At 48.2% G+C, this 13,267-nt stretch overlaps 1 protein-coding gene across 3 annotated transcripts in view; it reads left to right on the forward strand.

Moving 5' to 3' along the window:
• Positions 1–510: 510 nt before the first annotated feature.
• Positions 511–13,267, forward strand: part of MKX (mohawk homeobox) — a 42,356-nt gene continuing 29,599 nt past the window's right edge. Inside the window, exons 1-4 of one of the 3 annotated variants that reach the window (XM_085227195.1) lie at positions 511–940; positions 2,310–2,469; positions 7,373–7,526; positions 8,749–9,084. In XM_085227195.1, the coding sequence (XP_085083321.1) occupies positions 759–940; positions 2,310–2,469; positions 7,373–7,526; positions 8,749–9,084 (832 nt within the window). In that variant the 5' untranslated portion in view covers positions 511–758. Of the gene's footprint in view, positions 941–977; positions 2,470–7,372; positions 7,527–8,748; positions 9,085–13,267 lie in introns of those variants that run through there. The other 2 variants (XM_085227196.1, XM_085227194.1) reach the window with 2 other exon arrangements.

The raw sequence follows: 13,267 nt of genomic DNA on the forward strand, positions 1-13,267 counted from the left end.
GAGGGAGATGTTTCCCAGTTCGGCTCCGTTAACGGAGGCGTTAATGAGCTGCGCGTGACTGTTCCGCCCGCACCGGCGCCGGCTGCGCCCCGCGGCCCCGACGGGGGCTCTCCCCCGTGGGCAGCGCTACCCCATCGGGTGTCCTCGGCCGGAAGCCCTTCGCCGCGCACCGCGAGGACCGCTCCCACCGCCGCCCCGCGCACCGCCTCCGCAGCGCCGCCCGGGCGGGGCCGTCGCCCTTCGCGGGGTCCCCCGACCAGCGGTGCCCCTCCGGCCCCGGGAGGGGAGCGGCGGTCCGGGCGGTGCGGGCGGCTGCGCGGAGGCTGTGCTTCCCTCGGGCGCTGGCGCTGCGCATTTGGTGGTCGTTAAAAACAATTTGTTTCCCTCCCCCCCGATACGTTTGGGGAGGGGGAAGGGGAAAATTGTTCCGGGGGAGGGGAGGGGAAGGGAAAGGAAAAAAAAAAAAAAAAAAGGAGGGGGAGAGAGAGAAACGGCACAGAAAGCCGGGCTCCGAACTATTGCGCACGGAGCGAAGAGCGCGGCGCGGGCTGCGGCGAGGTGCGGGCGGAGCGGGGCCGCGGCCGTGGGAGCGGGCGGAGGGCGGGCGGCTCCCGGGGGTGGGCAGACGGCGCCCGGGGCTGCCCGGGGCGGTGCGCGCGGCCGCCGGGTGACCGCTGCCGCCTCCCCGCAGCGTAGAGCGGAGCCCCCGCACCTCGAAGCCGGCGGCCAGCCCGACGGCGGCCCCCAGCCCCCCCACCATGAACACCATCGTCTTCAGCAAGCTGAGCGGCCAGGTGCTTTTCGAGGAGGACGCCAAGGAACGGGAGAGGGGCGGCCGGCCCTACGTGGGGGTGGTGGAGGGCCCGCACCACGCCGAGGTGCTGCTCCCCGACAGCCCGTCCATCAAGGAGAGCCTCAGCCTGCGCAACCGGAGGACGGGGTATGCCCCGCGCTCGGCTCCGGCACGGGTTGGGGTCGCTGGTGAGGGGGGGGGGTTCGGAAGGGCTCCCTTCGCCCCCGCCACGACGTTCCCGGGTCTCCCCCGGTGGCAAATTCCGCCGATGGGTGATGCAGAAACGCCCGAGCTGCCGGAACGGTCCGTCCGGCGGCGTGACCGCCTCCCTCGACTCGGGCACAACCAGAGCGGGGCGATCCGCGGTCCCTTCGCTCGGGCGCCGCGCGTAAGGAAACCCCAAAACGGAGCCGCGAGGCGCACTGCCGCAGCTGAGCGCTGCCTTTAGTTGGACGCGTGGCGGTGCGGGACCTCGGGACAGCCCCGCGCCCCTCCGCTGCCGCCGTGCTCGCGGCGTTCGGAGCTGCCGGGGGAGGAAGGCGGCGCCCGCGTCGGTGCGCTCCCGGAGCGGGGATTTATAGCGGAATAACGGCCCGCGGTCGAGCGGGGGTTTGTTCCGAAGGCACCTGAGCCGCTCGCTGCTGCTTGGCTCGCTGTGGGACAGGTGGAATAGGAGGCGATGGGAGGACCCGGGAGCTCGGCCGGAGCGCAGAGGGTTGAACCGGCGGCCGCGGACCGAGCGTTTCGGGTCAGCTTTAGAAACTAAAGGAACGCGGCGAGAAGATACCGAGCGCGAACCGTTCCGACGAGCTCTTTTCGCTCCTCGTTTCCACCTTAACGATTGCATCAGCTCCCCGCGGTAGCGGCGCTGCGGGACGGCAGCGCGAAGCGCTTCCCAGGCAGGCGCTGCTCCCGGCCGAGCGCGGCGGCTCCGGGCTGCGGGGAGTCCCGCCCGGCACGGCACGGCGCGGCCCGGCCCCGCGGCGCCCCCTGCTGCCCCCTCGCCCTTCTGCTGCCCCCGGGCGCGCTCTGTGCTTTTGGTTTTCGACGCTTTATTTTAAAAGAACGAACATCGAATACCTTTCCCCCTCCCTCAACCCCCCCGTTTTTTTTCTCTTTTTTTTTAAATCCTTTTTTTTTTTTTTTCCCCCATCGGTGGCTGAGTTTCATTTCCCCCTTTTAATCGTTTAACCTTTTTTTTTTTTTTTTTCCTCTTTTTCCCCACCATTTTTCCCTTTCGGAAACGCTCCCGCATGAACGCCGTTCACCGCCGCGGTCGGTGCCGCGCGTATCTGCCCCTGGGTGAGGATTCGGGGCGGCTTCACGCCGCGGAGGCGGCCGGAGCCGAAAGAGCCGAGCTCGGGCCCCGCGATGCCCTGTCCCGAAGCACCACCGCAGTCCCGTACTGCGCCAGGGCCGAAATCCCCGCGCTTCCCCCGCGCTCCCAGTCGGCGCATCTCGGAACAGAGTTCCCCCCGTTGTCCGCTGCCCCCCTGAGCCCCTTTCTCGGCTGCAGGGCTCGGCAGAGCGGTGGCAAGGTGCGGCACAAGCGGCAGGCGCTGCAGGACATGGCGCGGCCGCTCAAGCAGTGGCTCTACAAACACCGCGACAACCCGTACCCCACCAAGACCGAGAAGATCCTGCTGGCCCTCGGCTCCCAGATGACCCTGGTGCAGGTAAGAGACCCCCCGCCCGGACGGGAGGGAAGGGGGCAGCCAATGCTGGGGCCGCAGGTGCGGTCGAGGTCATCGGCGCAGCTGGGGAGAGCTGGGCACGTCCTTCCCTCTGCCGCCCTCCAGCATCGCCCCGTGCCCGCTGGTGGCAGTTCCCACACGTGGGCTGTGAGGGCTGAGGGCAGCGAAACGCGCGTTTCCCCTCCTCCCTTGCTGGGAGAAGGCGTGCTGCATCCTTTATCTCACCCACAAGAACAACGGGAAGAGTTTGGCATGGGCTTTAAAAAACTTCAGATTCGCCCCAGAATCAATAACGGGATATGTCAGCACACGGCAGGGTTGTTCAGGAAGCTGTAGGGAGTGACTCGTTTCCCTTTTGAAAACAGTCTGGAACAGAAAGCATCGCACTGCTCCGATAGCAGCCACCACCTGCCACCCCCCAAACCCACTCTGCCTTGTGGGCACGCAGTGCTCAGCAGCTCATGGAGCGCTTCGGTGCCACACAGTGCAGCCAGAGGTAGCTGTGCTCACAGGTACAGCCCCGCTGCAACAGCAGGAGGGGTGCAGTTGGCTGCAGATGTTAGTAAATCTGATGGCTTCGTTCCCTTTTGCCATCTGGTGCTCCATGCAAACGTGTGGTGTGATGCTGCCGGTCGCTGAGCGATGCTGTCCCGGCTCTGGATGCTGCAAGGATTGATGCATTGTGAATGGTCTCATTCTCGTACTGCTGCTGGGTGCATGACGAGAAACACGTGTTGGCAGGATGGGTCCTCAGTGCTCTACCCAGTCTTTGATGTGTCAACTGTGGGGCACTTGACAATACCAGAGTGGGAGAGCAGGTGGCAATCCGGAGTTATAGTTCTGAGCTCCTGCAGAAAAGGCAGCGCTCCGAGCTCCCATTATCCTAACGTTGGTGAAACGTTACACTTTTACACTTCAGTACCTCACTGTGGAACTGCTGCACTACTAAAATACCATTACTTCGACAAAAATAATATTAATGTCTCAGAAAATGCCAATTATAGCTGGAAGATACAGTTAAAATAACTTCTTTGCTTTGTAAAAACATGCATGTAAGGTTTGCTCAGACTTTTAAAAATATGATTGGATAAACACTGTCCATGCAGTGCTGCAATTCAATAGGAGCAGTTTATTGAACTCCAGCTTTCAGAATATTCCCATATTTTTACATGAAATTTAAAACGTACATCCAGAAAATGTGTCTGGAGAATTTCACATTTGTGACATATTGAGGAGTTCTCTTCTTTCTTTATAAAAGCCACGGAATGAATATACAATGGGAAAGTGTCTGGTGGTGGTTTTTGCAGTACTCCTCAGTAGGTCCTGGTTGGGATGTGCTGTGTTTGTCTCTGTAGCAGCACCAAGGGAGCCATGGCCACTGCTCCACGGAGCACTATGATTTATGGCAGGTGTAGGATGAAATGAAAAAGAGTTACAGAGTGCTGCATTTATCCCTGCTAGACCCCCATGGCTCTGCTGGATTTACACCGAAGCTGAATTTGAGCAGTTTATTTCTACAAAATGGAATATTTGAAAGAGTTGTGCGAAGCAGCACATCCATCTTCATTTACAGAAGCACGCCATCAAAAAGAAGCCCCAGATGTTTCTTCCATCACTTGGTCCACTGCTTTTTTAATTCAGGAATAGCGTAGCATCTGTACAAGAGGTAAATAAGTAGGTCTGGCAGCAGCAGCAATCCCTGAGCCTGGAGGAACAAAACAGCACCCACCCCTCCTTGGCTTTCATGTGCCCAGAGAGAGCCAGGCTGCAGTTCAGATCAGTGTTCTTATTCTTGGTGATCTCAGCCACACTGGGTGCATCTGTAACAACTTCCCTGGATCTGCTGGAAAGCTTTGTCTCTCCTCCAGACAGTGTCTCTGGGGATTGCTTTTCTAGTCTAATAACACCAATCATTACTGGAGAAGCAGGAATCAGTGTGGTGTCTTCCCTCTGGGCTATGCATCTTCATGCTGAACTCGCATCTTACTCTTCCCCCATTTCTCAGCTCTCAAGTTGCAGCTTTCTTCTCCAAAGGGTGCCGCTGAAAATCCCTCCAACCTTAGGAAAGTTCTTCAGCGGCCACCTGGGGTGTGGTGTTGGTCCGTGTGTCATCAATGGTGAGGCTGCAGCCCTTCTTTCCTTTCATCTGACAAAGCTTACTCCAGTACATACCGTATTCCAGTCTGTGCCATCCGCCTGAATGGATGTGGCATGGATATAGCTAATCCTTTTGTGAGATAAATAGGTAAACACACAGCTCTGTTTTTCACCGTATCTTTAGGACAGAATCAGAATGCCGAATTTTCCACTATTTTATTTTCATTAGTTCTGCTGTCACTCAGTTGGCTGACTTTAAATTAATTTCTCCTCCTTCCCCAGTACTTTGGCTTAGCCCCGTGCTCCCTGGTGCAGCGTGACAGAGGGGCTCTCCCACCTTCAGAGGGGAAGTCAGACTCTTTCAGGGAGGTAGGATTTTGCAGCAATCATAAATCATCTTGTTTCTCAATAAGTACTAGCAAAACCCGGTGCACATTCTGGGCTGCCTTCTTCCTGAGCAGTCCAACGAGGTCTTCAGGAGTCCTCAAGGCAAATGTTATTGCAGCTTGCAGTCCAACAGCCGAAAGTTTTCTGCTTCCCGAACTGCCAAAGCAGGAAACCAGAAAAGCAATATAAATTGAGAAAGCATTTTATGTTTTACTCCAATTAGATTATGATTCAGAATCCAATAATTTCTCCTATTAATGTGCTATTAACGTGCTACATTTTCATTTGTATTATTACCGCGGTGCTTGATTTATTTTATTTTAAATTTTGTTTTAGACGTTCTTGTGAAATAAAAAAGAAAAATGGCCATCTATTCCTTCCAGAAAGAAACATGAATAGCTGTATTGTAGAAGAGCAGCTTTCTGCAATACTAGGATTAATACACGGGTCATGCGCTGCTGTGGATTTAATAGTATTCGGATCCACACAGGCATATCAGGATTACTGGGGGAGGAGCATTGCTCGATTTGTTCCCATTCTGAAACCTCAGCCACTCTTAAGCACGGAAGCAGAACAAATCACAACTGGTCTGAGGAGGCTCTTCAGAAGTAAAGCCAGAGGGTCAATATTTCTTGATGCCGATATAAGTACTTGATGCTCTCTGGAAATGGCTGAGCTGATGTAAAGCATGAATGCTAGGAAGCACTTTCTATTATCATTCTCCCTGTTGGCTTTTTCTGTTTTTTTTCATTTGTACGCAATAGCTGTGTGATTGTTGCTGTTGGTTGTGCAGTTTTTCAGGATGCTTAGTTCCTGGGGATTTCAGAGATAAACCTCTTTTTACTATGGCTTGTGTATAAATCACTGCAGGTTTTATTGTTTTGTTTTGTTTTTGAGATGTTTGGAGATCACAGTAATATAAGGTAGGACCTTCATGGAAGATGGCTGGCTCTTGAGTGGATTTACCTAACTTTCTTTCATCCTCAACATGGTTTGTTTAATTTGGAATGAGTTTCTGGAGTGAGTGCTTGCTGCTTTGTGTTCTATCAGAAAACCTTTCCTGTAAGTGCTGACTGAAGGTTATTCCACAGTGATCACATAACTACGACTTCCTCCTCTCATAGCAGAAAACTTGAAATATGACTCATCTTGTCACACTGATATCCAGGATGCAACGAGTTGGCACAGGAAGAATGATCCCAAAATAAACCAAGAGTACCAGGCAAAAATCACTCTCGCTAAATTTAATTGCTTTTATGTATGAGTCACGCTAATACTGTCCTCTCTTCCTTTCCTATGATGAAATATTGATAAAATATTTCAAAGTGTAATGGTATGCAGCAAAACAAAATCTCTCTTGCGAGATGGGGAGGAGCTGCTGGCTCGGTGAGGTGATGTTGGACTCCAGGCTGGTCTGTTCTTGTCATCCCGTGTCTGGTTTCCGAGCTCCCCTACATCCTGCCGCAGGCAGGTGGCTCGTGCTGCAGCTGAGCGGTCTGCAGCGAGTTTGTTCATGGCATCAGAAGGTGGATGGGCGCCAAGCCACCCTTTCTGGTTTACTATAATGATTGCTCTGTCAATATGATGAATATAAACAAGCAGCCTTGGAGAAGAGTGAATGTTACTTACTCTTTGCTGCCAGCTACGGCTTTGGTCTCCTAACCTGTCGCTGCAAACTGTGTGCTTTGTGCTGTGTTGACTGTGTAGGCCTGAGGGACAACACCACGTGTCCATTTGCTGTGTCAGACTCTAGAAAATGCTCTGCATCTGGGAGCTAAGAAAATACGTACCTTCCCATCTTTAGCAGTCCCTGTGCAAGGGATTTGTATCTCTGCTGGTCTTCACCTTTTCTGTGACAGGAACAGTTGCAGAAGCTGCTGCTCTGTAGAGCAAATGTCTGATTTCTGTGTAATTCAATGTGTGCTGTGGTCAGTGCCGTACTGCCCAGGTACCCGGTACTGCTCTCTTTGTGTCCTGAAAGAATCTAGGCTTTTGGATAACCAAATGCAGAACAGCTCTTCAGCAGTTTTATTGTAGCCCATGTAAATGTCAAATGCAAACTACCTAACATCAGTTATTAATTTTATCTCAGGATGTTAGTAATATATCAAAGATTTGTATGGGAAGTTCAGGGTATTATAAAAAAAAAGGAAGATGAATATTTGAGGGCACCTTCATTAAATATTTGTTAATAACCTATTGAGGGTTTGCTGACACTGCTCAAGGGTGGAAAGGCAGAACCTGAGCCACTCAGCAGCAGTTTCAGACTCCCGGTGCCCCAGGGTGTTTCCCTCATCTGCTCTTTTCGTGGGACATACATAAAGCTTGTGTACACTGTGTGGGCTAGATTTGTTTATTTCCATTGTTTTCCAGGGAAGCTAATACATTAATTTTTAAGCAGGTCTCAAACTGGTTTGCCAATGCAAGACGTCGCCTTAAGAACACGGTCAGGCAACCAGACCTCAGTTGGGCTTTGCGAATAAAACTGTACAACAAATACGTCCAAGGGAATGCCGAAAGGCTGAGCGTGAGCAGTGATGACTCGTGCTCTGAAGGTTTGTTGGTGCTTTTTTTATCAATTTTACACTGATCAAAATGCATTTAGTAAGTCTCAAATACCACAGGTTAGCTCTAGTTTCTCATAACACTCAGCAGAGCCACCTCCGCTTGTGAATCAGGCTTTTTTTCTGGCTCCCAAATACTATTAGGAGTAGTTGCAAAACACTTGCAAGATGGGATTGTTTGGTTATTCAAGGGTTGCATGTTATATGCTTGCTTTGTGTAAAGCTTTCCTACTAGAAAAAGAATTGATAGTCCATTCAATTCTGCAAGGCTATTCTGATTTAAAAGAAAAAAAGCTTTCATTTGCCAGTTTAGGGAATTGAGAAGTCTCTGGACCGTTACTTTTCTAGAAGGAAGGGATGCATCGATGTCAGATAATCAAGAGAACCTTATTAACTTCCAGGGGCTTTTTTTACCCATGTAAACGTATACACCACTGTAAATAATACTATGTGTAGTTTCATACCACTGTGTTTTGTTTCTGTATTTCAGCCACAAATGTTAGCCTTAAAGATTACTGGAAATTTCTCCTGCGCAAATTAACAAATGTAGGAATTTTTTAAACAGTAATCCATATTTTTAATAGAACATTGTTACTAGTCATGTATGGGTTTTTTTTTCCTGCCTGTTGCGAAGGAAAAAAGCTGCAGAATGATGCCAGAGATGTGTACGGGGATTTTTAGAAGAAAACATTTCAAATTGTGCTCAGCTTCAGTTCTGTTTGTTCCAATTTCAGTTTGTACTCACATTTCTTTGGACAGCACTTTCACTTGAAAGATTGGTTGCAGGACAGCCACAAAAGTACAGTTTAACCAAATATGCCTAAATATGCCATAGTATTCAGGAGAAGCTATGATCATAAGAATTAAGCTTATTCATCCATATTTTGAAAAACTTACCACTGGTTTAAGGTACTTCTCATTTTTCTTTCTTTTTTTTTTTTCTACCTGCCTCACCTTCATTATGAACAAGTTAGACCTAAAGACTGTTTCTACGATTGGTAATAATAGCTAGAGTGTCTGAGAACCCTGGAAACTGCAGTGAGCAATATGTGAACAGAAGAAAATGAAAATCACTTTCTAACACTGAAGTTAAAAATTACTAAAAAATTACTAGCTTTAGTTATATTAATAGCAATTTAAACATGAAGAGAATGCCTTTTGTTAAATATTAGACATTTGCTATGTTAATGCATCTTTCTTCCTTTGTTTTCAGATGGAGAAAATCCTCCAAGAAACCATATGAACGAAGGGGGATACAACAAACCAGTTCATCACACTGTGATTAAAACTGAAAGCTCAGTCATAAAAACAGGAGTGAGACCAGAAACAAGTGCCAATGAGGATTACGTGTCACCTCCCAAATACAAAAACAGCTTATTGAATCGTTACCTGAATGACTCATTGAGACATGTCATGGCTACTAACGCAGCTATGATGGAAAAAACAAGGCAAAGGAATCACTCTGGTTCATTTAGTTCCAATGAATTTGAGGAGGAATTGGTGTCTCCATCATCATCAGAGACAGAAGGCAATTTTGTCTACCGGACAGGTAAGGGATTCTTCCTACATCATTTTTGATACAGTTGGCTTTGGTGTGTGTTCTCACCTGGAATAGGTGTTGCCTAGTTGAGCCTTTTATGAGAGCTGATGACTCCTGTCCATCCTCTGTTATAGTAGTGGGAACTCCTGTCCATACCTTTGTTTGAGAGTGGATAACTCTTGTCCAACCCCTCCCATTCCTTGGTGCTGTCTACTTGGCTGTACTGAAGTTCCGTGCTGCTCAGTGCTGCTCAATGAAGCTGCTTCTTCCTTTTAAATGGAGCAGGGCAGATTTTTGAAGGATGCTCACAGGTCTGTTTGCTGGCACTAAGGCAAGCCTAATGAGGGAGACAATTCCTGAGCGTTTTGTTAGTAAGGGAGGGCTGGAAAAGAAGTAGAGGGATGTGCTGTGTAGTCCCAGACAAAGGGTAGAGGGCTTTGTGTTTTCCTGGTGGGTGTTTTGTGGCCACATGTTCATTGGGGGAGTGCACATGACTTTTTTTCCCCTACTGTTCATTCCATTCACTGTCCTCGGGGTGCCTTCTCAATCATGTGGCCATTTGAATCTCTTACGATTACATGAATTCAGACCAATCTCTGCATCACTCTCCAGACACAGTGCACTGGACTAAGGGGCCATATAATTATCTTGATTTAATTTCTTGATTTTCTTTGATTTCTTGATGTTCTGGAGAGGTTACATGTAATTTATAACTTAAATCTAATCAGTAACAGCATAAAAGCATGATTTATACCATCCATTGTGTTGCTGGTCAGAGGAAAGAATGTGGCACTGCCTGGTCCATGCCAACAGATTACCATAAATTAGGGCAATGTTGGAACTGCTTAGGTCCCTGAAGGGCAGCAAGTGCTGGAGAGTCCTCTAAAGCTCTGGAGGCCTCCAACAGCATCTCAGGGTTTACACTCATTGCAGCAGCCTGTGAGGTTGGCTGTTTCTCAAGCATCATTGCTTTGAGGATGGATGGATGGACACTGATGCAAGATGCTGGAGGGCTTTGCATTTAACTAGAATAGATGTAGATGCAGTACTTGGTTCCTCATGGCTCTCTTGTGGGCTGGCTCACTGCCCATCACCTCCACAGCCCCTCAGGTTTGCAGCCTTGGTGTGCTCCTTCTTCCCAAGTATATTCAACATGGTTTGTGTCCCTGTGGGGGAACAGCAGGTTTCCAGAAGGTCTAATGCTGTGGTGGGGCTGGGAGGATGTTGGTGCACGTGGGTAGTCCGGGGATGACCAAGGGGGAATGGAGGACCCATAGAGGAATGGGATCTCATAGTGAGCAAGAACAGTGCATGCATGATGAATATGTTTCAAAATTAATTATCTCTGCTCATTTAAGATATTTCTTTTTCAACATACCAAATGCATTTGGTCTGCATTATGGGCACATTGTCTGCCAAGTTTTATTTTTAAGTGAAAAGTTACTCAAGAGCAGATGCAGCAGCTCAGATATGTAAACTTCTGTTTTTCTGTACTTTTATACCTTATAACTTAAAAACGGACACAGTGATTTTTTAAAAATTGTAATAAATTTGCTACTGGTTAAGTTTTTCTTGCCAAGTTTCTAACTGCTCTGAAAAATATGGTCTTCAAAGAGAAGGCTGAGATGGGCACACTCTGATGGCAATGAGTTTGCAGGCTGGGCTTGGCTGACTGAAAAACAGCATTTGTCCATAGAGCTAAAAACTAGCTTTGCAGACTGCTCATGAGATGGTATTTAAGTCACTTTTTAAACATCTTTGTTAATGTTTTGAAGCGCCATACCCTCTGGTGAGAAAACATCAGCAGCTTTCAGGATATAGTGTTATTCTTTTCGTGCTCCCAAAGCAGACAAGCAGTAGCCTGACAACAGAAACAGAAAGATCAGTTATTTGGTATGTCCTGCCCACATGTGTGTGTACGCTCAGGAAATAACATATAAAAACAGGCTTTTGTCAGTCATAAGACTATAGCCCCACTGGTGATGTTGTAATGCAGGAATTGCCTACTTCATGACTAAATGCAGATATTTCCATGTTATCCTGAAACCTATTCAGAAATAGATGAAATTAGCCAAATGACTGTTAGATAGGAAGGAATAAATATGGGCATTTTATTTTTTGAAATCTTTTCTGTGTAGTTTGAACACCTGGGAAGGCAGCTCTCCCTGCAGTTGTGCAGCGGTTTGTGCAAAATAGCTGTAACCAACCCCATCTGGTTGAGTGAGACAGCAGAGTGTGTCCGACTGTGCCCCTCTGAGTAGCAAGGGAGTTTTTAGGTGTGGTGTCAGCACTTACAAGGAGCTCCCCTCTGCAGTGCTGTGTTACATGAAGCAGTGAACTTTTAAGAAAAAGAGGCTGAAGCAGATTTTTGAAGTTCTTGATAGATGTTTTAGTTTATAAAGACGTTTTCAGTGGGATGTCAAAAAGCGTGCGGTGAAAATTGATTGACGTTTAATTTTGGAGAAAACTTTGGCAAGCTTGAGGTGCTCCCACGACCAGGAAGTCATTTGTTTTGAAGGGAAATGTTTATTGTGCTTTCCTGGAAAAGCAGGATTTGTAGCACTTCGTGAGCAGGGAGTTTACTGCCAGGAGCTGCTCCGTGCTGTAGGTTGATCTCTGCTCTCGGCCACTTTGGTGCCCACGAGGCCTGCAGTTAGCGTGGCTGCAGGCGGCTCGGCAGTGTGTGCTGCGTTAGCTGGTATGAGCAGTGTCCGGTGACAGAAACAAGAAATTGCAGTTTAAAGTTTATAAGGAAAATGGGTAGTGCCATTTCCCATTTCAGTCATTAACATGCTTATAAACACTGGCCCATATGCTACTCTGCATTCACACAACTGTGAAATCCCATGCAAAGATCAAGGACAGGCTGCGTAACACTGTGTCGAGAGATCAGCCTTGGTTTGTACCTCTACATTGTGAGCTCACGGGGAGCATTTTTAGTGCTGGAATAGGAGCAGCAAACACCAAGGTGCAGTCCCTGTGGAATCTGTCACAGATCCTACAGCCCTGTCCTCTCTGAGACAGGATATGGGATGCAGCAGGACGGAGAGCGGGGTGTGGGGGATACAGTGCAGGATGAAGGGAATGTGGTGTAGGATGCAAGGGATGCAGTGCGAGGTGGGGGGATGCAGAGCAAAATGAGGGGGATATGGTGTGCGATACAGATGGAAGTGGTACTGGATGCAAGGGGACACAATGCACGATGTGAGGGGATATGTTGCACCGAGAGAGAGCAGAGCACTGAGAAAAGACTGTGAGCATAATCAGACCTGTGAACATACTCAGACATGTCACATATGTAAGCATTTCTGTCGTAAGCTGATACGCTTATTTATATATATGAAGTGACGTACGTGAATGTGTTCACTTAAGGCAGTAAATTTCTGTTCATATTAGTCCTTGCACAGGTATAATGTGTAAGTATGTATCATTGCTCAAATATGCCTTAAACTGACCACTGAAAGGCACTCAGTACTTTTGTTTAGTTAAAAATCCATGTTAGAGAAGAAGTTTTCATTAATTCCTTGGCAGGCTGTCATCTCTGCAGGTTCCCTGTATGACACCAATAACTAAAACCAGACGTGCCTATCTCTAGTTGATGCACAAACGCACATAGAAACAATGGTCAGACTGCAACAAGCACTCCAGAAATATACTGCAAAAAGATCTAATAATCCTTGTAGTAAGCCTGGATTGAAGCACTCACATCATACTTTGGTTTATGGATTGCCAGCACGTCGGCTTATTTTTGTAATTATGGGCAGTGCTCTGCGAGGCCTGTGTCGTTCGTTACCTGCGGAAACCAAGTGTTCTGCATTGCTGGAGTTCAAGGAAATGAAAAATCCCAACTTCCTGGGATATCGCTGTCTGGTGAGTTGTGTTGGGTGGAGGAAAGCAAAAATTAAAATGAGACAAAGAGAGGGATGAAATGGCAGGACTGGGAGTTTTCAGACTTTTTTATGTCAGCAGGTTCTCATTGATTTTACTTTATGTGTTACTTAGCGCAGCAGAAAAGCCAGAACAAATAAAACTAGTGAGGAAACCAAAGACTTGCAGGCCTGTGAAGGAGGGTGGCTTTGAAAAAAACTCCTGAATGAGTGGTTGATTTTTGAAGATGTTTGATCTCTATTTTTAGGCGTTTATACTCAGGAGTGTGTTTAGCTTGTGATGTTTTCATTACTGCTGCCTTTTG

Source organism: Meleagris gallopavo, chromosome 6 (assembly GCF_905368555.1).
Source record: "Meleagris gallopavo chromosome 6, MGAL_WU_HG_1.1, whole genome shotgun sequence".
Classification (NCBI taxonomy): domain Eukaryota; kingdom Metazoa; phylum Chordata; class Aves; order Galliformes; family Phasianidae; genus Meleagris; species Meleagris gallopavo.